Source organism: Protopterus annectens, chromosome 16.part0, assembly GCF_019279795.1.
Source record: "Protopterus annectens isolate FY-2018-M chromosome 16.part0, PAN1.0, whole genome shotgun sequence".
Lineage (NCBI taxonomy): Eukaryota > Metazoa > Chordata > Ceratodontiformes > Protopteridae > Protopterus > Protopterus annectens.
Window position 1 is genome coordinate 701760035 of NC_056750.1, and position 27614 is coordinate 701787648.

Below are 27614 nucleotides of genomic sequence, written 5' to 3' on the forward strand. Positions count from 1 at the left end.
AAACAGACAAGCTTTTTGTTCGTCTTATATTTATTATCAAACATAATGCGACCAAAAAGCCCACCTGTTAGAAGAAATGATTTCTGTCGGATTAGAGAAACATTTAAAAATCTCGAAAGTAGAGAGCTTACATTGCACATCACAAAATCAGTGTATTTTCTTCTTCCATAACTTCATCACTGTTTTCTGTTTGTACCATGTATTGGTGGTACAGCACCACTTTTCCTATCTGTCATCACTCATCTCAATACATTAATCTAAGCTGTAGATGTTATAACACTGTAACATGGAATCCCAGTAAAGAGTGGGTTATTTCAGGGAAAAGTAATCAAACATCTGCACCTTTCAACCTAAACTGGAAAAATAATTGCTTTTACAGTTTTTTACTTCTTCTCTGTTAATGTAATTGAGTATCCATAAGTGGAAGTGGAAAAGATGCTTCAGTCGAACACATATCTTCAGATGTTCTCCTGCAAACTGTCCTGAAAAATACTTGTATTGTGATCGTGTCCCCTTTGCCCTCTCCAGTCCTCCATTATACACCTAATATGTATAACGAGACAGCATAAAGTATTTTGGGGAGTTGTCTCAGCATTCCAAACGATTTGCTTTGCACCTTTCCAGGAGATTGCTTTACTTTTTAAGAAAATCTCTTTAGAAATGAATGCGTTATGCAAGCAGCATGTGTGTGTGTGTGTGTGTGTGTGTGTGTGTGTGTGTGTGTGTGTGTGTGTGTGTGTGTGTGTGTGTGTGTGTACACTGTCTGATCTATAGCAATTTCTTCAGTGTCAATGAATGCTTTATTAAATGAAGAAGGAAAATTGTGCCCCCTCTAATTAAACTTTTTAACAAATATTGTGAGGATAGAAAAAAATGTCTCGGGGGGGGGGGGGACATGGCATGATGCCTCTTCACTCGAGTGGCATTGAATCTGCAAGAGATAACTACCAGTTTGCAAAAGTGAAAATTATAAAGCAGGGAATTGTTCATTATCAAAATGTCAGCGAAAGAAATGACTCAAGGCAACATGGCTTTCCACTGGATAAGCTATTTTTTTCCTGTGTTAACCTACCAAATAATAAGTGAAATATGAGAGATAGAGAGACTATTGATATAGAATACCTAGATTTTATTTTGTCATTTAGTGCAATACCACATAAAAGGGGTTGCATCCATTGGTTGTGATGATCACTTTTGCTTATGGGAATGGAGTGGATCTATATCACGTCGAACTCTTAAAAGTTCCAACATATATTGTTGACACCATATGATCGAACTTTTAAAAGTTTGAACGTTTCAACAGAGATCTCTGTACAGTGTGGAATGGGAATATTTTCCTTTTCTGCACTGTAGTGCAATCTCGGAGTTGGTATATTTAAAGAGCAGGGGGTGTGGAGGGGCATTCAGGTAGGTTTTTTTCTTTGGTTTATTTTTTTTATTACATTTTCAAACTTTTAAAAGTTTGATCATATGGTGTTGACCTTATGATGTTCAAACTTTTAAAAGTTCGATTGATGCGAATGGAGTTACTGAAGTAAGATGTTGGGCTGCTCTTGTAAGTTCGATTATGTAATATAGACGTAAATGGAGTTACTGAAGCAAGATGTTAGGCTGCGCTTGTAAGTTGGATTCATCACATTTGTTTTGATCCTATGGGACTAATACTACCTGCACCAAAAGTATATATATATATATATATATATATATATATATATATATATATATATGTAAGTTGGATTCATCACATTCGTTTTGATCCTATGGGACTAATACTACCTGCACCAAAAGTATATATATATATATATATATATTTTTTTTTTTTTTTTTTTTTGGTTTAGGTAGTATTAGTCCCATAGGATCAAAACGAATGTGATGAATCCAACTTACAAGAGAGTTTTGTGAAACGTTCAAACTATATTGAAATAACATACAGAGTGCCTTTGGCTTAAAAGGACAGTCAAACACTTTTCCTTGGATTTCTAACCAAAATCTAGTTGTCCTAAGATTTATGTTTTGTAGAATCATAGATAATTCATGTCAGACTCATGGTGGTGAATGTCATAATTATCATTCACCATGGAGTTATTTTATAGGAGCAATTCTATTATGATGACTTGTACCACTGTTCAGTGCATGGGAGTGGAATTACTGGAGGAAAATATTTAGCTATTCCTGTAGGTCAGATTCGTCACACACATTTCGGTCCTTTTGAACAATTGCTGTCTGCACCAAAAAGCTTAATAGGTACATTACATGTTTGATGATCGCATTCTCTGAAGGGCACTCTCTTTGACAAAGGTTACTTCAAGGGAATTTCCCTTCCACAAGGAGAAGCAACCTCAGAATTGATTATATTAGTAAAAAAGGGTTAGCATTTCCTGCATGAAGATGAGAGGGGCTTTATTTCCACTGAAAGGCACATTCTTTGTAAATATTTTCTGTTCAGCCATATGTTGAATTTGTAAGGATATCTTCTATTCCCTTGTTGAGGGACCGATAAAAGAATACTAAGCAAATTCACTTTTGAGTGTGTGTTAGGGAGGTAGATTTTGGTTTAATTGCACTCAGACATCCAAGCATAGAGAGTAAGAGTAAGTGAAACTGAGGGAATGAAGATACCACAGGGTACCACAATATTCAGTACTTGAAATAGTTGCTCCCACCATCTTAACTGATGAAATAACAGTGTGGTAGAGAAGTTTATCAGTTTGCAGACAATATTAGTGGTCAGGCATGCAAAGGGTTTTTGAAGAATTAGAAGTGATTTGACAAATCCGGAGCAATGATCAGTTATAAAGTAGTGTACATCCACTACAAACAATTTCAACATTTAAAATTTCAAAGGAAATGCAAACTCATGGAATGACTGGGCCAATGACAGAGAAATAATAGGAACAACAGTTGTGGAAAGGGACTCAGGATGGTTTGAGCTGATAATACAGTATCAAAAAATACTTAAGGGAGGTTGGGGATAGATTCTAGGGTACATGGAAAGAAGCATAACCATCAGAAAGAGAAATGATTTATCCAGCTTTGCAGTGCCTGAGTTATTGTCTTTTAAAGGACAGTCAAGGCAAAGACTTTCAGATAAGAGTAACCAACAGTGCAGATATTGCATCAGGCAATCAGATACTTTTGAGGAAATGACAGAAACAATCACATACCTCACTGAAGTTAATCAACACAGGAGGAGATACTTATCTAAAAAAAGGGTGTACAGGAATACATGGACATTATCAGTGACAGAAGGTGTCTGGTCAGGGGACAATACAAGGTGTGATGTCCCCTCTCTGGGCCACTTATCAAGGAGCCTGAATCCTCACCACTGACACTGGAACATTCACTTGGAACAAAAATGGATGCACCCAGTATTTCCAGATGTTCCATGATGTTTTGTGTCCCTGCACCAAGCAGCTGACACACACTCTTGGATATTTGATTTGCAAACACACACACACACACACACACACACACACACACACACACACACACACACACACACACACACACACACACACACACACACAGACACACACACACACACACACACACACACACACACACACACACACACACACACACACCCCTGAGAAAGGCTGGCACAGATGTACTAGCTATGCCCCCTTCTGCCTGGACTGTAAGGTAGTTACTGCCACCAGACACTCCAAAACTTACTTCTCTAAGGATCGTACAAGGGTACCCAATTATACTGAGTGAAATTAATATTAATACATATGAAAATGTTTTAAACAATGTATTAAGGCCTTCAGGAGTGGCCATAGAGTCACCAAACAGATATGAATACTATCAAAGGTTAAAATATTCTCTAAAGGACAGGCCACAATGAAAGGTTTAACTATATTTAATAATAAATAATAAAACATAAAAATACAGAATATCTATTTACAATAAACAGTAGAGTTTCAGTAGAGTTTCATTCACCGGAGATATTAAAATAACACAGATGAACAGATTCACACAGATACAGAAAAATGTTATTTAACTAATCTCATTATATTTTCCTGACTGATCTAAGGAATTACTATTCCCTGGTCACTTAGAGCAAGGCAAGATGAAAAAGGTGAGTTGTCTTCCTTATTTGTCAGGTTCCAAAAACAGACTGCTGTGAGACTTCAATCTCATCTACTATTAAAACATAATTATTGCCCTGGATTACAGAATGACATCACATACATCTGGCCATCTGACTTCTGGTTCCCTTACTACCATCTTTCCTAGCAACTGACCTAGAATCTCGCACATATATGTCAGTAATACACTCACACATACATCATTGCTAAGATCTGTTGCAGCTTCTGGAAGTCATAAAACAGTAAAACACTTCCACTCTTCCTAAAGGAATTAATCAACCATTCTCTGGCACAGACATTTTATCTATGGCTGGAATCAGAACTGTAAGATACAATCTTTATGGCCTAAATTAAGTAATTTAATTTCATAAAATATTTCAACTTTAGCTGGAGCTGTGCTTAATCTCTTCTCTTCCAGTATCCTCTGTTACATTATTAATTTCAATAGTTATAATACAGTCTGACATACAAGTGTATTTTTTTTCTGTCCAACATAACACATTGTTGGTACATTTTTAACACAAACAGCTTTACAAGTACATTTTTCAACACAAGCATATGTACAACTCAGTTTGATATACAGATGACATATAATTCTTTACAAAACACAAGCTGGCTATACTGCATATGTTAAACATCCACTGTCCTATTTCTCCTGGCATAGCTGCAATACCTCACATTGTGACACAAGGAACCATTTATTTTACAGAGAGGGACAGACAGAAAGAGAGAGAGAGAGAGAGAAAGTGAACACATGGTTGCATGAAACTGTCTTTCTGAAGCGGGTACAGAATCAAAAATAGAGATGGAGTCTGACAACATATTCAACAGACAGTTATTTCTCTGTCTCTGGGAAGACTGGAAGAATTCTACCAATGGAGGAAGACTAATGGACTAAGACAATGAAGGCAACCTTATTTGCTGCCATAGTGTATGTTTCTGGGAGGAGTGGGTTCTTGTTTTTTTTTTGTGATTATTTACTCTGATATTAAAGCATTATTGTTGCTGTTTTTCTCTGCTACCATTTAACATTGTTCCTCTGTAAGGTAGGGTACAAAGAGGACTTTGTCTTCCTGAATGCAAACCACTGCATTTTCCATGTTCAGTATCATATTTGCTTTGTTCCATTTTCTTTGCTGATACACCAGGAAACAGAGTAACGCTACTTATGATGTCTATTTTTTGTGTCAGAAATGAAGGCATTAAAGATGAATGGCCTGAGGACCACTGTCTTTTAGACTTCACCTGGAACCAGTCAGATAAGGTTTCCATGACACAGACATGCTAATTGAATCCACAGAGCCCTTTTCTGATGTGCATAAGCATGCAAAATCATACCTACTGTCCACACTGCAGTATCTTGGCTACAGGAGAATTATCCTAACATTCTACTGCAAAGCACGTTGTGTTCATGGAACCTTCCTATGACCCACATTCAGCTAGCAATTTGCTAGCAACCTGCAAGGTTGCATGTGGATGACTTTTCAGCTACCGAACCATAAACACTAGCTTTATACTTTTTTTTTTTATTCAAGTTGTTAAATAATTTTCAAGTATTTGAGCTTTGTGTGTATCAGAGTGGAATAACATACAGAGTGCCTACAGCTTGAAAGGACCGTCATATGCCTTCCCTTGGATTTTTAACCAAAGTCTGGTACTAGTAAGAATTTTTTTTTGTAGAATACTAGAGATTCATGTCAGACTCATGGTAGTAAATGTCATAATTGCTGTTCACCATGGAGTTTCTTTATAGGACAGATTCCATTAAAATAACTGTTACCAATATTCAGTGTATGGGAGTGGAGTTACTGGAGCAAGATGTTTGGCACTTCTTGTAAGCCAGATTAATCACACTCATTTTGATCCTGTTGGACTACTGCTGCCTGTACCAAAAGACTGTTTGGGTAAGTTGCATGTTTGGTTAGCACGTTTTCTATTCCTGTAATGGTCTTAGAATTCAAACCTGCTAAACCCTTTTTTCTTCACTTCAGAATGATATAAACCTCTGAAGGACACCTGTGTAAAAGCAGCCTTACTGTCTTAGGAAAAAGGGGACAGGCAGAAATACAGCTTGTTTTGTGGATTAGAAGGCACTCCATGAAGAGAGCTTGCATATCTGCAGATACTAGACTACCACTGAATATTCAGTATTTATAACTGCGAACTGGATCACATCAAATGTAATTCAATTCATAAACAGTGTACATTGGAAAAATAAATATTTTTGAGAACTGTGCAGTTCAAGTGTGACTCTATTATCTAACTGACTGGTATTTTGCATTAACCTCGTCATTCTGATAATTGTACTTACTTTGCCTCCTCCAGTTCCTCTGTCCTCTGGATGGCATCGGTCTCATACTTGTTTCGCCACTGGGCCACCTCAGAATTTGCCTTGGATAGAATGCGCTGGAGCTCTGCCTTGGCTTCCTGCTCTTCTTCATACTGCTCTCTTAGGAGATCGGCATCATGACGTGCTGACTGTAAGCTGTGTGCAAGGGCATTCTTGGCCTTTTGTATTCAAAAGCAGATAGTAAATAATACAAATAAACTCTGCAAGTAGCATAATTTATCATGAAGAATTTATTTTGTATCATGTCTTTGTGCATTAAAATATGAAGGCAAGCAAACAGAAGATAATAGTGGATCGATCAGAAATATAACAAACTCAAGCTTATAAGGCTGTGTATTTGCTTATAACTTTAGAGGAGAAATTTATTTTAACCAAGAAAGACCCAGTAGTTGCAAGTGTCTCTTTTCAGACCTGAACCAGGATCCTCGGTGTAGCTGACTGATTGTCCAAAGTCAAATAACATGCAAGTAGCTAAAGAAAAACTTCAAACCCAAAATTACAGTTGGACTTTCCCAGTAAACAAATGCCAAATAAATTAAATAAATAAAGGGATATAGATCATTAACAGATCATAGGCATATCTTCCTGTATTATGCAAGTAAGTGCATAACTGCAGTCATTACCATATTTACTTAAAGTTATGGACTTGTATATGCACTACGTAATATAACTAATATATGACTGGATTAATAATATTTTCCATAACAGCAGTGTCTGTCTGGCATTCTTTTTATAAGCCTAACTCTAACAAGAAACAGATTGCTTTTTTCTTATTGTCAGTGCCATGAGACTGTTGTAAATCACCTTCAAGAGAAAGCAGCTGTGACCAAGAATAATGCTACCTGTGGCAGGACACATAACTTCATGGTGGGGAAAGTAAGCATGGGGGGGGTTATGAGGTCTACATTCCACAAATATTAGTGAAGCCTAGAACCATTAAGAGTTACAGTTAATAGTACTGGGGAAATACTTGTTACATTCCTAGGATATATGGTAATAATGAATTGCAATCCTAAATAATGGATTTTGTAAAACAGAGACCAATATTTTGAGGGGCATTTTTAATATTAAGTTAAGTACTTAAATGACAGACATTGGATTTTAAAAGAAAATAAACCATTCTCTAATGATGAACATGCATGTAAGATACTAAAAATACATGCAGATTTGATTCCAGGCATGACCATTGCTGTGTCTGTGATGTTGTCCATTGAAATAGGTACTCCATGAGTTTTATGATAAAATGCAGGTATTATTCTGAAGAACCAAACCAAACATAGTCAGAATGTTGGCAGTTTTCAACCTTTTATCTCCAGTTGTAAACCTTATAATTTTAGAAGGCCTCTAACCCCGCAAGCATAGTCTACTTTAATGAACCGTACTGTTAAAAATGTAAATTTTTTTAAAGACTGATTAATGCAGTAACCACAAAATCATATGTTTGGATAGAAATGTAATATGATGTGTTAATGCCTAATTTCATGAAAAAGTATCCCACAGACAGTGTGTACAAAAGTATGAAGATTTTTGAATTGTTTTATAATTATGGACAGTTTTTACTGAAATGTATTTTATTAATTTTTAAACTGATATCTTTATTAAAATAGTAAGTCAACTGATCCTTCTTGAACCCCTTTCAGCCATAGGTGAGCCATATACATATATATATATATATATATATATATATATATATATATATATATATATACACACACATACACATACTCTTCAGTTCAGGGTATGCAGTAATTGAAAATGGTACCCATAAATGTGGATCATCTCCAAAACTAGGGGAAAAAAAACTAGGACATACCCAGTTCTTCTAAATTCAAGTCTGATTTCCTACATACCTTGCTACCAGCAAAGTTTGTCCTTGACTTCCCTACTTGGACTCAAGTAGAAAACTATCATAATTAAGTCATCTGTAATAGACTTGAAGAACTGAGATGTTTTACAAGCAGATTTGACTGTTGCAGATGATTTGGTGGATAATTTTTGTATCAGTAATTTCAGTGGTCTATAGCATCCTGTTCATCCTTACTGTCAGAGCCATTACCCCACCTATCCTCAAAATGACCCAGTTTTACACAACACCCTAGTTACTGCAGGAGTTGACAAGGGAGGGAGGGATGGGAATGAGTAGTTAATATTGCCTATGCCAAGGGAAGGAGAGCTCAGTGTGGGGAAGGTTAAATACTACAGTTTCTGCAATTTGGATCTCTGGCAGGCGAGTCTACCAACCACAGGTTTACATCTCTGCATTTCCAAATTGGAGGCAGGGTAGAGGCATTTTATTGTATTTTCTGGCCAAGGAGGGGTTTTTGAAGAATATAGAAAAAAAACTGCTGACCTCTCCTAGATAAAAACTGAGATCATGGCTCCTCTTACCTTCCTTTCCTTGTGTCCAAGAATGTTGGGGTTGAGAGGAACAAATGGATCAACAGGGACTAGAGGCTTGATTATTTGGTGGACAAGTAAAATGATAAGAATCCATCAACACCACTATAGCTATTCGTATCCAAATTGTTAGTGAGACTTTGTAGCAATAGGTATTTACCTTTGTAATTCAGGACAGGGCCTTCTACTGAGCAACTTTGGGAAAATGGCTGTCTCCATATTAATACTAAAGTCTTACAAACAGTAAAATATAAGAAGCTTGATAAAATACATGGAGATGCTCACTAACCTTAACCTCTTCTTCTAGCTGCCTCTTGAGGTCATCAGCCTGCTGGGTGTAGGACAGTTTTCCTCGTGTCAGCTGAGAAATCAGTGATTCCTTTTCTTCAAGCTGCCTGGACAGTTCACCTGCAGAAGACGTTCATTTGGGTTTAGTTATGTTCTTTAAACATTAGTTTAATTATCTTAGATACAAGTAGTCTTTATCTTAACATGAACAGGAACTGTTTCCAATCTGCATGTTATACGCATTTTTTATGTACTTATCATTCGCTTATCTTTTTTCTATTACCAAATCTACCACTGGCTTCTGTCTTTCTGTCTTGCATAACTAATCCACTGTCCATGGGTAACTCAGTAGCTCCAATGGCAATTCCAGATTCATCACTTTAGCAGGTGATCCCCCAGCTCCTTGGAATGTTGACCTTATGGCAGACACCCTAGAGCCATGGGTTGAGGATCCTATATGGAGCCATGACCCATACACCTGTAACCATCATTCTTGTGGCACAGATGGTCATGATCCATATTAGGAAGAGTTATTTTGAATGACATCAATACATCAGAAATTCCACATTACAGAAATAACTGAGCTGTGAGGATTGTGGTCTCCATCAGAGACTGCATAAGCAGCAGTTCTTTACAAACCTTCCCACTGGGGATAGGTTAGTCACTTAACCCTGTCTTTCCTGATCATCCATACCAACAAAGTCCATTCCTCAGACCAGGTCTCTTTTGGCACAGATGGATGCTTTGCATCTGTGCCATCAGGCTGGCTTTGTCATTAACCTAATTTATTAAAACTACCAATGGATATGATTTGTAATTGCAATTCTCTGGCACTATTGGTAGTTCTTTTAACTTGTAACATGAAAATTGCTACTTATCTGTGTACTTGCAGTGCTATTGTATGGTTAGCTTTCATTATAACTTGCCTGGTGTTCTTCACAGCAAGACCACACACAGCATTTTGCAACTCTCTCTAATTCATTCTCCAAGTACCTGCTTAATTCAATGCAGAATTGCTGGGGGAGATGGAGACTGCCCCAGCACTCAATGGATGGGGGCCACAGAGCTCATCCTGAATGGAACACTGATCCACTTAAGGCATGCAGATGTGCACAGAACATTTTAATTGTAGTACTAAATTCCTGGCATTCAGCACCATAATTAAACTGGTTAAATTGGTTAAATGCTTTTAAAGCAAAATATTGAAAGAATCACATTGTTTCTTCTTTTTTTTATTTCTTATTAGCTTCAGACAATTGCTGTTCAGCCAGCTGACACAGACATTGTTATGCCTCACTTCATTAGTGCAAGTGGCTGGCAAATATGAATGAGATGAAACCGCGCTGCAAGAGTTGTTGATTCAGATGCCTATGCACCATGTTTTTTTTTAAAGATAAGGACTGACATTTTGTTGACAGGCTTCACAGTCCTTCATGAATGGATGATCATTAATTATTTATTAAAATCTGGGACCATCTCCAAGAACTAACCAGAAATATCAAACATGTTATCAGTCTTATGAAACTCCAGATTATGTACATGCAGAAACCATTACTTCTCTTATTGCTGCAGTGCTGTTTGTAGTCAGTAAATCTCAAAATGACTCATAAAAGGTACATTTTACTTTACAAATTAGCAATTATTTCCAAACAGACTACCATGTTCAGTTTAATTCTTTTTACCTTGCACCCTGAAAACATATTTTAATCTAGCTTCAGAATGTTTAACAATAATAGGTTTATTGTTTTAGCTTAAATACACATATAAAGAAGACAATATATTATATGTGGAATTTACATGCATTTATTATAGGTGGCACTAACAACACCATAGCTACATCTCCCATTCCTGATTGTTCATAGCTGACTTATTCAGATTTTTGCTTTGTTTTTCATACATGTGTGGAGAGACTGTTGTTACAAACAACAGTCATCATAAGTATACTGTGTTACAGTGAACAGTACAACAAATATTTTTACATTGAATTGTAACTTGCTCCCATACTTTTGCATATGGCCCATTCTCAGTCACATTTTGAATGACCCATGGACTGCAGAATTGTTAACATTTGCCTTCTTGTAGAAGTCCTGAATCTCATTTGAGCAACTACTCATAGATCATATCTGCTGTCAACATGTCTTGTTAGTAGCATCTGATGTAAGAATAAGAAGGATATACTGGGGCAGCTGTTGGCCTCCTGATCCAAAATCAGGATGTTGTTCCCTTACAACTATGTAAGGAGTCACAATAACAATCTGCATTACTTAGACACTATACTAAAGTAACAGAAATGTTAGTATGTGAATCTACAGCTGGCAGGCTGTGAGCTTCCTAAAAATACATCAGAATCTCAGAGTAAGGGATAATTGCATAATTAATACCAGTCATGAGGTTCAAATAGCTCCTCCAGTAGTGGAATGACAAGTGTAGATGTTGAGCTAAAGACTCAACCATTCAAGGCAGCATGCTAACATGATGGATACAAATGCTAATGGAGGTAAATACAGGGTTATACTTCTGAATGGCCAAAGGAACAGCCAAATAATTACAGCCATCCTCTACGATGTTTCAGCTCCACATCCATACATCAAAGTGTTTGGCAGTTTATAGATGACTTTGTGTTAAAAGTCCCTTATAAATATAAGACTTTGCCATTAGAATTGTCTGGCCTGGCTTTTGAGCCTTTTTGACTTCCATCTGTTAAACTAATTTTTGACTCCCCAGACTTACAGTCTGCTGTATCCCATTCCTGAGATCAGTATCCTTTTGAAGAAGTACCTACAACCCAGGCTTGAATATGAGCCCACAATTCATCTGTCATGCTTCCAACTCCATGCTGTTTGTCCATTTCATTTTTAATACAAGCCTTTCTGTCAAAATTCTCTGGAACCTCATCATGACTTTTTGATCTGTATCTGCTCTATACAGAATATAGCTAGAAAAAGTAGTGTCTTCTGAGCTGATCATCTTAATTAAGTGCCTGTTAAACCACACTACTCTCCCGGCACCCCCTTTTGTGTGTGCGAAGTCTCCAGAGATGTTATGTAGTATAGTTCCAGAGACCATGCACACACAAAAGAGGATGCTGGAACTATATGCAATATTCTATACAGTGCCTCATCATCATTTTTTTTATAATGGAAGAATTACATCAAGTTCCCCAGAGGTCACACCTCGATGTACATCAAACAATCTGCTCGCTGTTGTCACTGCTCTGCCATTTTCACCAATGGTACATTATTCAGGTAATTAGCACTAAAATATTGTTTTTTCTTTCTTTTCACACTTACTACTACCACCCAAATGTAATCCCACTTTGGACTTCCTATTGGAAGAAGCACTGTACCTTGTATAGTCTGATGATAAAATCAAGCTGTTATTTTTTTAACACTCCCTGATTTTACAAGACCATCCAACAACAAAGTCCTTCCTCATCTTTTGCTATGTTTTCTACCTTTCTGACATGTGAAGGCACATTTACTACACATATTAATGCTGGTATGAATACACCAGAACAGGCCTAATTCCAGCCTCTGCAGTGCAGTGCTTTTGACCTCCCTTGCACGTGACAACCCCTCAACCAGCACCTTCTGTTTCCTATCCCTCAGCCAACTCTCCCAAAACTGTTCGGCATGCATGCAGTCTTTAATATTCATTTATATATTTATACTCTGTACTGTTCCATTTCAAACTGAGTAGAAGTAGACAGATTACCATTTTCAGTCTGGAGCTTGGCTCTTTGTGTAGACATGTCATTGAGAGCTCTTTGGTTTTCATCAGACTTTGTTCTTAGTTCATTAACTTGATCTTCCATAGTCCTGCACATTTTTTCAAGATTTACCTGCAGGATGCAATTTACCATTTAAAGCTTATTCAGTGATACAGCTTAAAAGCTAATATTCATTTTTGTTTACTACAAATCTTAGTATTATGCAATGGAAATCTGAAATATTGTGTAGTTTGCAAAATTTGTGTAAAAATTAATACCTGTAGGAAGCAACACTAATCACTGCCATACTAAAAATATTTGTATAAATTAGGAAAAACATTCTGTCAGCATAATGTTGTAGTTTAACAAAACTCTTCATAATTATGTAATGCAGTCAAATCTATAAATTACTAAACTTAAAATCTTGAAAACTGAATGCAAAGTTAAAAATTCAGCAGCTGTGATATTGGCATCATAAAATTTAGCCCAGTAATGTATGGAGTAGGGATTTCTACACACAGTCACATAAACATTTGCACTGCATGATTTTAGACGTTTCTGCACAGTAACTAGAATGTAATAACAAAAAAAAATTCACCACAATGGCATTATTTAAAAAAAAAAAAAGATTTCCTTTGAAATAACAACACTGTAAAACTGTTAAAGATTAGAACAAGGATATGAGTAAGTTATAGTTTATCCACTATATGAATGATCTAGCTTGATAACTCAGGCATCATCATCATCATCATCTTCATCTTCTTCATGAGGAAACATCCCCAGCATGGATTTACCCAAACTGAACCTATGGTATGTGAAGAAAATATAACTTGCTGTCACAATTCTCACTTTGCATACAACCTACAGATCAGCAGAAGAGGTGTTACTTGCCAGAGTGACTTTATTTGTTTGTTTCTCTAACTTGGCATACTACAAAAATAATGTCTGTATCACTAGGCTGCTTTGAAAGGCATTAATAGGCCTGTAGAGAGGGAGAGAAAAGTGGCTGCTGCACTGACTGCCATTCTTGCACTACAAATATATGTGTTTGTTCTTTTGAGCTTCATCATGGAGGAGATGACCTTATAGTCACAAAGATGAAATAGAAGGTGTGATCATTAAGCTGCCATGGAAGGGTTACTGTAACAGTATGTGATGCAAAAATGTCCAACTTTAAATTAACTGAGACTGTTAATATATTTTCAGTTTAGCATAACAGAATGATGAATAAATCAGTGAAACACTGTTTAAGGAAGCCATTTTGCCAGACTGCACCATCACATAAGAAACCCTCCTAGGAAATATAACTTACTGAAAGGTGTTGTGACTTCAGGGAAGGTTATATAGTGTGGGTGTATCAAGACAGAGCAGCTTTCCCTTCTCCAAAACTTTTGGATCAGATACAGTTTGGCAACACAGATTCAGTGAATCATGGTTAACTAACCTTTATTTTGATCATCTGTAGGGGACTGGTAACAATATAATCTATACTCCAGAGTTAATTTTACACATGAAACAGCTAAATATAGGTGCACTGACAAGGAATGTGAATATGAAAGTTTGATTATAATTTTTGTAGACTATTATAGATCATCTCTCATCCCGTTACATTTTTAAACTTTTTTTGTTGTTTCAGTAAAGGCGTGCATTATCAGTGGATATTAAATGCATAAACGTTTTGATTTCTAGTGGAATTCATTTGCCTTCATAGACTGAAACGTACCTTGACTTTGATAACTTGTTCCATGTTTGAAGCCACATCATCCAGCTCTAGTTTTAGTTCACTCTTTTCCTTCTCAAGTTTCTGCTTCACCCTCTGTAGATTGTCAATTTGCTCTGCCAGCTCAGAGGTGGAGTCTGCATGCTTTTTCCTTAGCGCAGAAGATGTTGCTTCGTGTTGGAGGGTTGCTTCTTCCAGGTCACGGCGCAATTTCTGGAACTCAGCTTCACGTTTCTTGTTCATTTCCAGCTGGGCGGAAGTGGCTCCACCAGCTTCCTCCAGACGCTCACTGAGTTCTTCTAGCTCTCGTGCTAGATCTGCCCTCTGCTTCTCAATCTTTGCTCGTGCAGCTCTCTCTGCCTCAAGTTCTTCCTCTAGTTCTTCAATACGAGCCTAAACACACAAACAAAAATCACTTAAACAAACAAATCAAGAAATAATGACTGCATCTTCACGTCAGATATTGAAGATCATAGGACTATTAGAGACCTGAGTTCTTCATGTCTTTGTGCTACACTCATCTGTCTAGACATACTAGATGGAAGTATATAGAAGACTTACTGTGTTTTGTTAAAGTAAAGATACACAGCAATAGCCTTATGATTACATACTCTGTTATGGGACTATTAGAAGCTCTTCAAAAGTAATCAGAATTTTAACCTACGGCTCTAATTTCTTTGCTTGTTAATGGTTTTGGTGGTTTAAGCCACAAAGTCTGAGACAAAAGGCAAATCAGTTTGAATTACCACACAACAGGTCATAGTTTATCATAATGCAATGTATATTCAAACACTTTTTTTTTTTTTTATCTAAAGTGTGTATACTGTACGTATGTATGTGTATGTAAAGCTTTTTACAGGAGTCTGGAGCTAAGTGGCGTGTTAACACTACGTGAGATTAACTAATATCTGGAAACTACAAGTCAAAGCAAAAATATCACATTGTCCTAAATAAGAAGACTGCAGAATTAGCTATTGTTGGTTCAGTCTTTTTAGCTAGTAATGTGTAAACCTGGTCCCATGTTGATAAGGACTGCATTAAAGTACAAACCTGCTAGTGCATTTTTTATTGAAAACGTACCTGTTTTGTTCTGTCACAGACTATTATTTTGGTGATGATTGGATTATTTTTACTGCAGGCAACAGTAATCAGTGTTTAAAACAGGTGAATGCCACCTCAAACTGGCTATAGCCGGTCTATATTAAATCAGTGAACACTTAAAATAGCAAACACTGATTTATTGACCCTTTAAAAGCAAAAGCTTGAAATCCCGGAGACATGGAACAGCAATTTTTATCCCAGGGAAAAAAATCTCTGGACTCTTTTCAGGACTTTGCCATTTCCTCCACTGTGGTGCGATCTATATTTAAGTAGGGGGAGTGTGGGGGCAAAGCACCCCACTTTTAGTGTTTTGAACTTTTTCTTTTTTTTTTTTTTTTTTTTTTTTGTGGAACAGCGACTCAAACTTCTAATAAAGGGGTAAACCTGAAATTTTAAAGTGTATTTAAGAAGCCTGGGTCTGTGCCATAGAGGGACAGAGCATGCTCACCACTGGATAAGTCAGACAGGGAGGGACAGGGGTGAAAGTTCATGACCCACTCACTTCTCCCAGGTGTAAGTAGGGTCACAGGTGCTCAAGAAGCACATAGGAGAGTGAAATTCCTTTGGCAGAGACAGAGTCAACCACATTTCCCTGGGGGATAGTGAGGCTGCTTTCTGGCAACATCTTTTGTAGGAGGATCCTAAGGGTGTCCCAAGAAAGTGTGTCATGCTACTATAGAGGGTTGTTATGACTCATCACCCCCCCCCACACACACACACACACACACACACACAAACACACAGTCACTTGGAACATCTAAGGGTTACTCGACTCTGTGGAACTCCCCACACTACATCACTAGCCTGTATGAGGGATACTATGCAGGAAACAACCAGACAACAACCCCCCCCCCCCCAGGATGGGTGCACACATCTATTCCAGCCATCTCCTCAGATGCATGAGATGCAAATCAAACCACAATTGCCTGGGCAGTATTTAGGGTTTTATAACTTATGGATAAAACGTTGCTGTTCCATAAAAATAGAGTCTGTGGAAATATGTTTGGTCATGTAGTCAGCACATACCTGCAGCTCCTTCATTTTTTTCTGTAGCTGTATGGATAATGACTGCTCATCTTCAATTTTGCTATTGAGTTGGTTGATCTCAAAGTCTTTCCTACGGACGACAAAACATAACACATTCATTTCATTAAAAGATTTGTTACCAAACATAGCATGTGAACAAAAGCAAGGTAGAAAATCAAGTATGAGGACATATTAAACAGAAATAAGTAACTATGGTGAAGACCACATTTCCTATATCAACCAAGTTTTGTTTCCTTGTATACACCCACAATGAAGGCATAACAAGTCTTCACATCAGTGGTTTTTGAGGCTTGTTTTTTAACTGAAAAAAAATCCCTTATGGCTGCCTTAATGATAGCTTCCACAATTGTCTCTCATCTTGCAGGAAAGAACTGCCATTTGTTTGCAGAGGCCAGAGAGCAGATGACTGGCAGACATTGAAGAGATAAAAATTGTACAAAAAAAAACCTCAGATGCTGTTGCCTTTCTGTAAACTCAACATGACTAAATTTCACTGTCTGCAATAGTTTGATGCTACTTGACAACGTGTGGCTTAACATGAAACAATGCTACTGTTCTCAGTTTTGAAATGCAAAAGATGGAGGTGGCTGGGGTAAGGTTATACAACATGAAGGGCATTGCTTGGGATTTAGTTAAAACTAATATTTCAAAACCTGAATCAGTTTCTGCAAAACTGATTGCATCGTCCAAGAAATTATCGGTTTTGTGAGTTTTCTTATTTCAAACCATTTGCAGTTGGCACAGTCGATTAGGGAGGTATTAATGAGCTGTTTCCTATGGTCCAGTGGCTCAGCGTTTGATTCCCACAGCCTCCATGGCTCTAAAGAAGTCACTTAACCAGACAACGCTTTGAGAATGAGTCTATTAAAGGACCATGGAGATCAGTGCTCTACCCAGTCAACAAATGCACATAAAATAAAATAAATCAATGAATAAAATAAGGCCTAATTCTGACAACTACAGAGACGTTTCCCCAATTTTATGTTGCTAAAGGCTATGGGATGCCCTCAGTTCTTACAGCAAAGTGCAACCTCATTTGCTGTAACCATCCAGCAACTCCATAACTGCTTACTGTTTAATTTTAAACATGGCAAATAGTCTTTAAGAAATAGATCTTGTGCCTGTCATAGTCATAAAAAACTACTACAGGCACATTTTGTATTTACTGGCCTTAATGTACCTATAAAGACTTAAAAGTTAAAAAGTAAAAAGTCATGGGCATTCAGAAGCCATGTAGATAAAACACTTGCATGTTTTTAAAGGTCATTTGCATATATCCCATAAGCCTCCACTGCAGGAGATTTAAGGTATTACAGAGTGAAAATTCTACCATGGCTGGTATTTCCTGCAATTTTCTACTGAATGGTTTGTCTTTGTGACTTTTTCCCTATGTTTACATATTTATAATAAGACACATTAACATTTTCCCAAGCATGTTATTATGATCAGTAGCCTGCAAGATCCTACATAGTTTTAGTGCCTGTATCCTCAATTTTTTTTTCTCTTAAAGCTCTGCTTTTTCTTGTCTTTATGTTAGCTTCTTTGGTTTTTTATAGTCTTCAGCTCTTAACAAAGCTGATGATACTTTGACCCAGATTTGTGCCAGGACTTTACTAGGTTTCAATTAATATTCATCACTTTCTAAAATAATATCCAAAGAATCGTAGTATAAATAATATCCCAAAGTGCATAATCTTTGTGCTAATGCATATAATTCATTAATCTGACCCTAGATGTGAGAATGGAGACTCTCTCTGTGGCTGTTCTTTTGCTGCATTAATTAAACAAATTTGCTGTGCAATATTATAGGTTGTTTCATTGTCACTTGCATTTTTGTTCCCCTCAGTATAGCACAAAAATGAAATAAATGCAAGGTCATTGTACAGTAGTTTCAGTGAATTATGTCATTTCCGAGTCATGAGGTGGTAACTTACTTTTTCAGTTTCTCCTCCATTTGCTGTTTGTCATTCTCCAGGTCCATAATGCTTTCCTGCGTCAGCTTTAAGTCTCCCTCCAGCTTCCTCTTGGCTCTCTCTAGGTCCATTCTGATTTTCTTTTCCTGTTCCAGGGAACCTTCCAACTGGACAGAAATAGTATGAAGAAAGAGCTTAGTAGAATTCTTCTCCCTCCAGATGTTTGCTAATTCTTTTGCTACACTGACTGTATTGTGTTTTACAGTAACACTTAGCCTTATGCACATATTTAGTGGCCATGAATGCATCTTTCAACTTTGTTGTGCACTTTAAAGTAACAATATATTTTGTAGTATATTTTTCTAATAGCTTTTTTCCTAAAAAAAAAGTATTCATTATTTCTGTTATCCTTGTCTCATTGTCAAACCCGAAAAGAAGTCAAAAGTGAGTTCAACACTGTCAGTCATTCGGTTTTGGTTATTATTTATTTATCCCACTGTCTGGCACCTTTTATCTGACAATACACCTCTATCATTCTATTTTGTAACATCCTCTTCTGTACCTTTTCTGTATCTGGCTTGGGGTTAGTACTTGCAGCTAAAGTTTACGATTAAGTCTCAAGACTAATCTCCCAAAGTACTACATTTCTTAACTACTTCTTGTGTTGTCCACAGAAATCAGTTTAGCAAAGAAGATAATCTGTAATACTATTGTATTTTGAATACAGCTATCAAGGTGAACAATAGCAGTATACTCTGAGTAGATTGCTGGTTCCATAGAGCATGAGACAGGAGAATAAACTAAATTGTATGTTGTTTTATCATATGTTTTGGGGGAAGTGGCGGCAGTGTGAAGGCTAAAAGAGATGGAAGTAATATGCATTATGCATTACACAGCTAGTAAATATGTGGAGCATCTGCATAGTCCACAAAGAGGCTGTTTGAAAGAAAAAAAGTGGATGTCAGAAAAATAAATGCATGAATATTTTTTCATGTTATCCATTACACTATATGTGCTGTTAACCTACATCATCAACTTGCTGCTCCAGCTTGGCCTTGGATTTAGTTAAGGTGTTCACTTTGTCCTCCTCTGCTTGTAGATCATCAAGAGCTTGCTGATGGGCTTCCTGCAAAGCCTTCTTCTCTTTGGTCAGCTTGGCAATGATCTCATCCAGGCCTGCCATCTCCTCAGTCAGATTTTTCACCTAGGAATCAGAAAAAAAGCACATGATCACATTAGCAAGGAGAACATGGAATCAAAATCTAGAAACAAAATCAGTCGGGTTCCAGCACAAAGCTAAGTGCAGACCTTATTCTCTGTGGCATGTTTCTCCTTTTCAACTTTTGCAAGTGTTAATTCCAAATCATCTATGTCCTTCTTCAGTTCTGAACATTCGTCTTCAAGTTTCCTCTTCTTCGCTGTCAGCTCAGCATTCATTTCTTCTTCATCCTCAAGACGCTCATTCAGTTCCTTCGACTTAGCTTCCAGCTGAATCTTTGTCTTGATGAGCTGATCACACCTTTCCTCTGCATCAGCAAGATTGTCTTGCTCCTGTGGAAGTATAAGCATCAAAGACAGACATTTACTTCTACATGTTACTTATGAGACAACATATTCAATTTTAGACATTCTGAAGGCTTTTTATCAAACACTTTTTCTGTTTAATCTATACCTATATTTCCTTTGAAATAAACTTTGAAATAAATTTGTACTTTTAGCAGTGTGGATTGTAAGCATACATCTTCTTCCATCCAAATGACAGGGAGATAAAACTACAACTATAAGATATAGCGCCAGGTTGCTAACCATATTGTGAGGTGAGTGTGAGTCAATGGTGTTTGAACATGTAGTTCTCACCCCAAATGCCAACTTCATGTATGTCTGCCTTTCTCACCACACTAAGTAATGTATGGCAGCTCCTTCTATGATTAATATGAGACCATGTGCTTCCGTTCAAAATTTATGTGCCAATGCCTGACACAGTGTCGGTGCAAGACTTCTAAATTAGGCACATGTTGTTTTGCAATTAGTGGCTTATATTAAAGCAGCTAGTTGGATATAACATCTAGATGAATCTAGGTATAACCATAACTAGATGTATAAGATTGTATTATATGTACTGCTAGAGTTGACCAAGACTAACAAGATCCAGTTCTCAACCACAAGGAATAGGAGCTAAAAGTATGTCACATAAGTTAATGCTTTTGCTCCAGTCTCATATATACCTTTTCTAACTGTACAGGCAGGCTATACTTCTTATATTGTTGTTATGACTAGGACTATGAGAAGATGATTTTTATCAGCTATACAACAGCTCTGAAAATCCTACCCACAAATTAAGAAAGACCCCAGTGCTTTTACAACTGGAAAAAAAAAAAAACTCCCAGTAGGATAAATGCAAAACTGAAAGAATGTTTAAGGCAGGAGAATAAACGGATTCAGTTTTTGGTGACAGTAATTACTTTGTGTACTTTTACTATGAATTGTTTTTTTCTGAAAACCACCTTCAGCAAATAATGAATTTTTCATCTTCCACACTGCTATATGACTGTGGAGTTAGTATATATAAGCTGTGGGGTGCCCTCACATAGAGGATACAAAAAAATAAATAAATAAAACACTTTGTTTCTGGTTTACTTCATGCTTTTGCTATTGACACAGTAATGTAGTTTATAGAATATGAATAAAGGTAGTAGGGATAGATATATTGATCATTTGTAACTGTACTGATAGCTTAACTGATGCAGACCAGTTTGAAATAAGGAATTATAATCCATTCACAAAGAAATTAGTGGTAAAGTCAACCAGTCATGGAGATAAATTAAACAAATTACTCATACAAAGTCAACCAACACACACTCACAATAAATATATCTATATATATATATATATATATATATATATATATATATATATACACATAGACACAGACATTTTTTTAAAGGAAAACCATTGCACATGGGATTGTGTGACCCTTGAATATACACTAAATGTATGATTCTAGCTCTTAACCTTAACCATTTAAATTCACTTTTTAAATATGTCAGCTTTTCAAGTTTCCTACAAACAGTTTTCTAACTGGAACCCTAAGAAATGCTGAACAATGCTTATGGCATAAGAGGACATTAAGATAAGGACCACTACAAATACAGTGATATCATACAGCAAACTAGCAATGACTGATTTATTTCTACTTTGTCAAGCATAGAAGTTCTTTATTTTTTGCAATTAATCAGTTGATAATGCATTTGTATTGGCTAACACATACCATAGTACAGAATGCGTCATTATACTCCATCTTATTTCCAAGCTGAACCACTGATAAGCTTAAAGTGACAAGTAAAGCGATTCATACTCTGTCATTAATTATCATCTTCAGACTAGGGTAGTTGGTCTGTCTGTTTTATCACTGACCACCTGAAGAGTGGGATGCAAGTCCAACATCTTCATAACAATATTAATGTTCAAACAATAACTCCCGGAAGACAATGAAGTATGAAATCTTATCCTTATCGATGAGAAGCAGACACAAGGCCAGTTTGCTAAATAGCCTGTGTCTTGTGTCAGCGGCTCTAGTCCAGGTCTGATCATTAGATCTGAGTGACAATTAGTAATTATAAAATATTAACATGCTTTATAGAGTGATGACATTGTACTTCCTACTTACAGCTTGCACTTGCAACTGGAGATCATTCTTTTCCTGTAGGAGGGAGACCATTTTCTCTTCCAGCTCCTTGCGGCGTGCCTCAGACTTTTCTAGAGCTTCCTTCAGTTTCAGGAACTCTTCCTTCATGTTGGCCATTTCCTTCTCAGTCTCTGCAGATTTCAGTAGAGGTTTGATCTTGAAGTAAAGCTTCATCCATGGCCAGTTCTTCACACTCATAAATGCCCGAATATTCCACTGAATGACCAGCAAGGCATCCCTGTGAAAATGTGTTATGAGATGCCTCATTATTTGAGATCAGCTGTGAATTTATGAACACTTAAGATAGCAGTCAATGACAGCCTATAGGACATAACACCCATACGTTACTGATGATGTTCTGCATTATATATCTAATAGGGGAATTAGAATCTGTCAGTATAGACTACAGCAGTGCAAACAAAAGATTGGTGTTATAAAATCTGAATAAAAATAAATGGATAAATAAGAGCATGTTAAGAGTTTAGCTAGACATATGCCACGTATGCCCGCTGAACAGTTTTTAGAATAATGTATTTATTTTCTAAATAAGATATACTAGAATTTATATTAAAATCCGGCATACTTATATATTGTTTATGTTTTAACATACTTGGCTAGAGTTTTATGTTGCTGCATATTTGGTTTTATGTTATTGTTATATATTTGTTTTTTTTTTTCACAAAATGTCTAGTTGGCTAAAACATTTATTTATTTATTCGATTATTTTTAGGTGAAACCTGTCATTTTATGATTTTATTTCAGTACTGAACAAGTACATTATAAAAAACATTGCATATTGGCGAAATGGTGTGTGGGGCAGTGCTAAGGGGGTGGGTTGCAGGTTCCCAGAGTTAGCATAGTTGGTATACAATTTATGAAATCTTAGTAACTACTTAAAAACCCAAAATATTGTGTTTGCCATCTATTTTTTCTTCTTTTTTTCTGTTCCTTAAGGATGGCCTCTCTGCAATATTGCTTATAATATTAAAGTAGGATTATAATGTACTAGTTTGTTTATTTGTTTTTCTTGCTATATATATGCTTCATTCTTTCCTTAGAACTGATCTTTCTGTGAAATATTATATGTCACATGCTGTGAATCTATCTTCTGTATATTACTATGGATCATAAGAATCATAGTATGATGAAGAGCATCTTCTTTTATTACATTGCTCATTCTTGCTGAAATTAATGCTAAACTTAATATCCTTTGAGGATGAGGAGGAAAAAGATATTTTACAATGTTTTAAAAACACAGTATATACATCTGCAATGGGACATGCATGAGCACCCCCCCCCCAAAAAAAATCCTGACATATGAAACAGAAGATGGTTTGATAACAGTCTTGTTGAAAAAGAAATCACCTCATACATACACCAGGCTCGTATTCACACATTTGCTGTATCCTGAAATGAGCACATCCAGTTTCTCTAAGATAATTGTAGATAATCAAATTTATATTAAATAGTTCTCTAATTATGTTTAATTATGAAAGCAAACCTAACAACAAACTTAAGATTTGTGACACAGATACTTATCTTTTAGTATCTTTGGCCAGGATCATTATGCACTGCATGAAATCCAGAACAGAATAAAGGACTCCTCAATAACAACATCTTGTAAGCTGAACTTACCTACGCTCTACCATCTTCTTAAACTCAAGTCTTGATAGCACACCTCTGGACTGGGCCTGAATGCGAGTAATAATACGAGAGAGACGTTCATCTCGCAATTCTTCTAGATGACCCAGTAAACCAGCTTTGAAGAAGACCTGCATAACACAAATTTTTCTTTATCAGTAAAAACTGAAGTTTTGAAGAGGCAGAGTTTAGAAGAGTTGAAAAGCACCTGGTCATTCCATTTGACCAATTTGCTATTTGTATAGATGACCCAGCAAGTTAGATGATTTACTTAGGCACATGGTAGGCATAGGATGATTGCTGGAAACAGATCTGTTAATAATGCTTGATATTTATCACAACTTTATAGAAAGTTATCAAAATACCTATAATTTGTACTGTTTCTACTAATTTTAAAGCCAATACGGAGTGATTCTGAAATATATTACGGATTGTGAAATGTTTTTTAGAACCCAGGACACTTAAACATCTGAAATATAGTCCAATGTACACCATGATTTACTCACATGGGAAGAATACTGTTTCAAGCAGTGGAACACTTAATTTCTAGGATAAAGGTTGTAGCTGTTTGTGGCACAATAATGTTTTTCCTTCATTGCATGTAAAATCATACCTACTCAACAGCCTCTTATAATAAAAAAAACATAACCACTTTTGCAGCCAACCAGCCTACACAAAACTATGGGCACAGTACAATAATATTTCTTTTATACATCAGTTTGTTCTGTAGCTGTAACCACTGCTATTTTAAGTCCTGTTTTTTGTCAGCACCCAGGGAATAATGAAATTGCCTAAAACTCATTTCCTTAAGAACAGGTATGACTTATAGGTAGTGAATGCAAAGCTCAGCTAAAAAAAAAAAAGCTCAAGCATAGATGAAACACAAAAATTCTAACACTTACCTTAGTATGGCCAAACTTATACTGATTGTGATCAATGTCTAAGGAGGCGAGGAGCTTTTCAGCTCCCTTTTTGCTGTCTATGAACTGCCCCTCGGGGATGGCAGCTGGGTTTAGAATACGGTATCTGCATAAAAGGCAAAATTGTTTCTTTAAATGTTGTTCTTATGCATTATATCAATTAGCAGTTACTGCATTAGAATGAGCTTATATTACAGACACTTTATAAAATGGGTTAAAGCCACAATTCAGAAAGCATCTTGTCAAAGATGAACTGTATCAGCTTATATACACATGGTTGTCAACAAGAGAGGACAGAACGTCTGTATTTTTCTTAAAGTGTTAATGGTTGTAGCTCTTATACGGATGTGAAAACATATATTTACTAACATCCTGGTTTACCCATTCAAATATTCTTTTGCATTAATATCAATGCATACCTTAATGAATTCGAACTCATTCCCCAACACATCTTCCATTTGACAAATGTTTCTCTCATAACTAGCATGTGCATGGTTGTATACCACCACTCTCTCATCCTGATTATCAATATGAAGTTGTTTCTGGAACTTACGACATCTGTGAAAAACATCAGTGTCTCTTAATCTGCTTAGCTTTTGTAACATGATAATTCCTTATGGATCTCCATTGTTTTGATAAATGCTTTGACCTTATTCCTCATTTTGCTCACAGAGATATCAGAGTTCCTCATTTTCCTGGCCAATATAGTGAAGTCCTTTAGGCTTTATTGCTATATCTTTTGATACTCTTTTGGAAACAGTCTCACTGCGCTTATTGAAAAGAGTTTGGTAGTTCCCTGGTGCTCTAATCAAATTTTGTCCCCCATCACAATGAATACCACTTTGGGTCTCCCCAAAAAAGAAGACACTAGCCTAGAGGGACTAAGCCAATCAACAAAAGATAAATAAAATAAATATAGTTCCTCTTTGTACTATATTGTTTGTTAAATAAGATCATCCTAATAATATTCACCTGAAAATGGATATTTCCTTTAGGGTATGTTTGTAAGGCAGTAGTATATACCGTTTAGCATTAAAACCCATGTATAGTATTCTGACCACTGCGAGCTTACCTAAATGTGTTCTACATATGGCTGTCAGTATGATATAATGCAATTAGTAGTTCCATTTCAGAACTAGAGTGCTTAAAGATAAATAATGTTGATTACGATGACTACTATAATATTTTATGGTTCTAGAAAAGTTCAGCAAAGTGTGATTCCAGTGTTTTCCTTTCTCATTGAGTTGTTTAACATAACCATGCCTTCTCAGATACACAGCCCCAAAATTCTGTTTATTCACTGTTTAACACAACAGACACAGAATCACTAAATCTCTCTTCAAACCCTCCTTCCCCCATTTGCACCCTTCATGTACTCAGTAAATAATATAATCACCTCTGATATCAATAATAAAAAGACGTGTTTTGAATCTGAAATTATCTTAGAGTGAAAGGATAGCTTCAGTTTAATAGCTCTGCCACATTATTCAGTACACAAGGTTTCTCAAATCAAGATTTTTACTTAGCTGCCCTAATACTACATTATTAGTATTAAATGACAATTAGCTATGCTAACATATTTTGTTTTTACACTGCAAGTCTAGGATACAAATGCATTAAAACTACAAATACCCACCCCAGTGAGTTACGTCTATACAATCTATAAAAGGCCTGATGTCACGACATGCACCTCTCTCAAAGGATTCCCCATCTCTGGAATAAGCTCAAGCCCTATAGCAAACAAAGCAGGTACCCTGGCTCTCTTTAAAGGTAATGTAGCTAATTGGATAGGTAACTGTAAAGATACCCTGGGTCAAGACTTACAGCCCTTTATGCACAAGGTTAGTAAGTAGGCATTGCATGCTTAGTATGAGCCTGTGAATCTATGAGTACTCTTCCTTACTTACTTTCTCATCATATATCATTGCACTTTCATGTGTAAGGCATTCTGCTTTGTCTTATGCCTCACAATGCATTTTGAAGCATGACAATATCCTGGGAAAATGTTAGTAATGCTGTGTATTATTACTTAACTATATACAACAAATATGTGATTTAAAGAAAAAGATTAGCACCATTTTCATGACTATTAGTTCTTCCTCCTGATCAGCCAATTGGTCCTTTCATTCTCCTATCAGCAGGAGCGAGGCTTGAGCTGACTTGGGGTGGTAACGTCATACTGCCAGCTACAGAGTAATTTTTCTATGCTGCCCTGAGTCCTCAGCATGTCAACTTCCTGTCTGTTGTACATGAGTGAAATACATTGGAATGTTGCACGGTATATGTTCCATATATGTGGTGACATAATTTTCTAATGCCTGACCATCAGGGAGCCTACAGTGAAGAACATGAATTGATGCTCTGCCTTCATGGTAACACATCACATCCACGTGTTTCTTCTGTCGTGTCAGCCTAATGTGCACTTAAGTGTGTTTTCCTGTATCACCACTGGCAGCATAAGTGATCACACATTTCCCTGATACATCCCCTCTCCTCCGCTTAAGTTGATGGACTCTTCCACTTCATTCTTTTCTATTCCCTCATTGGCTCCTTCAGTGCTGGCTCAGTCATATAACTCCAGCCACCTGAGTCATGGTCATCTATAGCACACAGTATATGGGAATCAAAGAAACTTGACTATTTACTAAACTTCTAGCAGGGTGAGAGTACTGCATAAAACTGTGTGAACCGTCTGGTCTTTCTATATTACACTACCATTTTATGAGACTATATCACAGGATTTTACTGACAA

At 36.6% G+C, this 27614-nt stretch overlaps 2 protein-coding genes across 4 annotated transcripts in view; one reads left to right on the forward strand and one right to left on the reverse strand.

Annotated features, from left to right (window-relative positions):
• Positions 1-27614, forward strand: part of LOC122790335 (zinc finger protein 239-like) — a 1358627-nt gene that overhangs the window by 1170703 nt on the left and 160310 nt on the right. The gene's annotated exons all lie outside the window — the stretch shown is intronic.
• Positions 1-27614, reverse strand: part of LOC122790332 (myosin-7) — a 96664-nt gene that overhangs the window by 28871 nt on the left and 40179 nt on the right. Inside the window, exons 19-29 of the mRNA XM_044057852.1 lie at positions 24845-24968; positions 23937-24073; positions 22284-22539; positions 19925-20167; positions 19644-19820; positions 18638-18783; positions 16683-16773; positions 14559-14948; positions 12841-12967; positions 9128-9246; positions 6403-6599 (exon numbers count right to left, since the gene is read on the reverse strand). Of these exons, the coding sequence (XP_043913787.1) occupies positions 6403-6599; positions 9128-9246; positions 12841-12967; positions 14559-14948; positions 16683-16773; positions 18638-18783; positions 19644-19820; positions 19925-20167; positions 22284-22539; positions 23937-24073; positions 24845-24968 (2007 nt within the window). The remainder of the gene's footprint in view (positions 1-6402; positions 6600-9127; positions 9247-12840; positions 12968-14558; positions 14949-16682; positions 16774-18637; positions 18784-19643; positions 19821-19924; positions 20168-22283; positions 22540-23936; positions 24074-24844; positions 24969-27614) is intronic.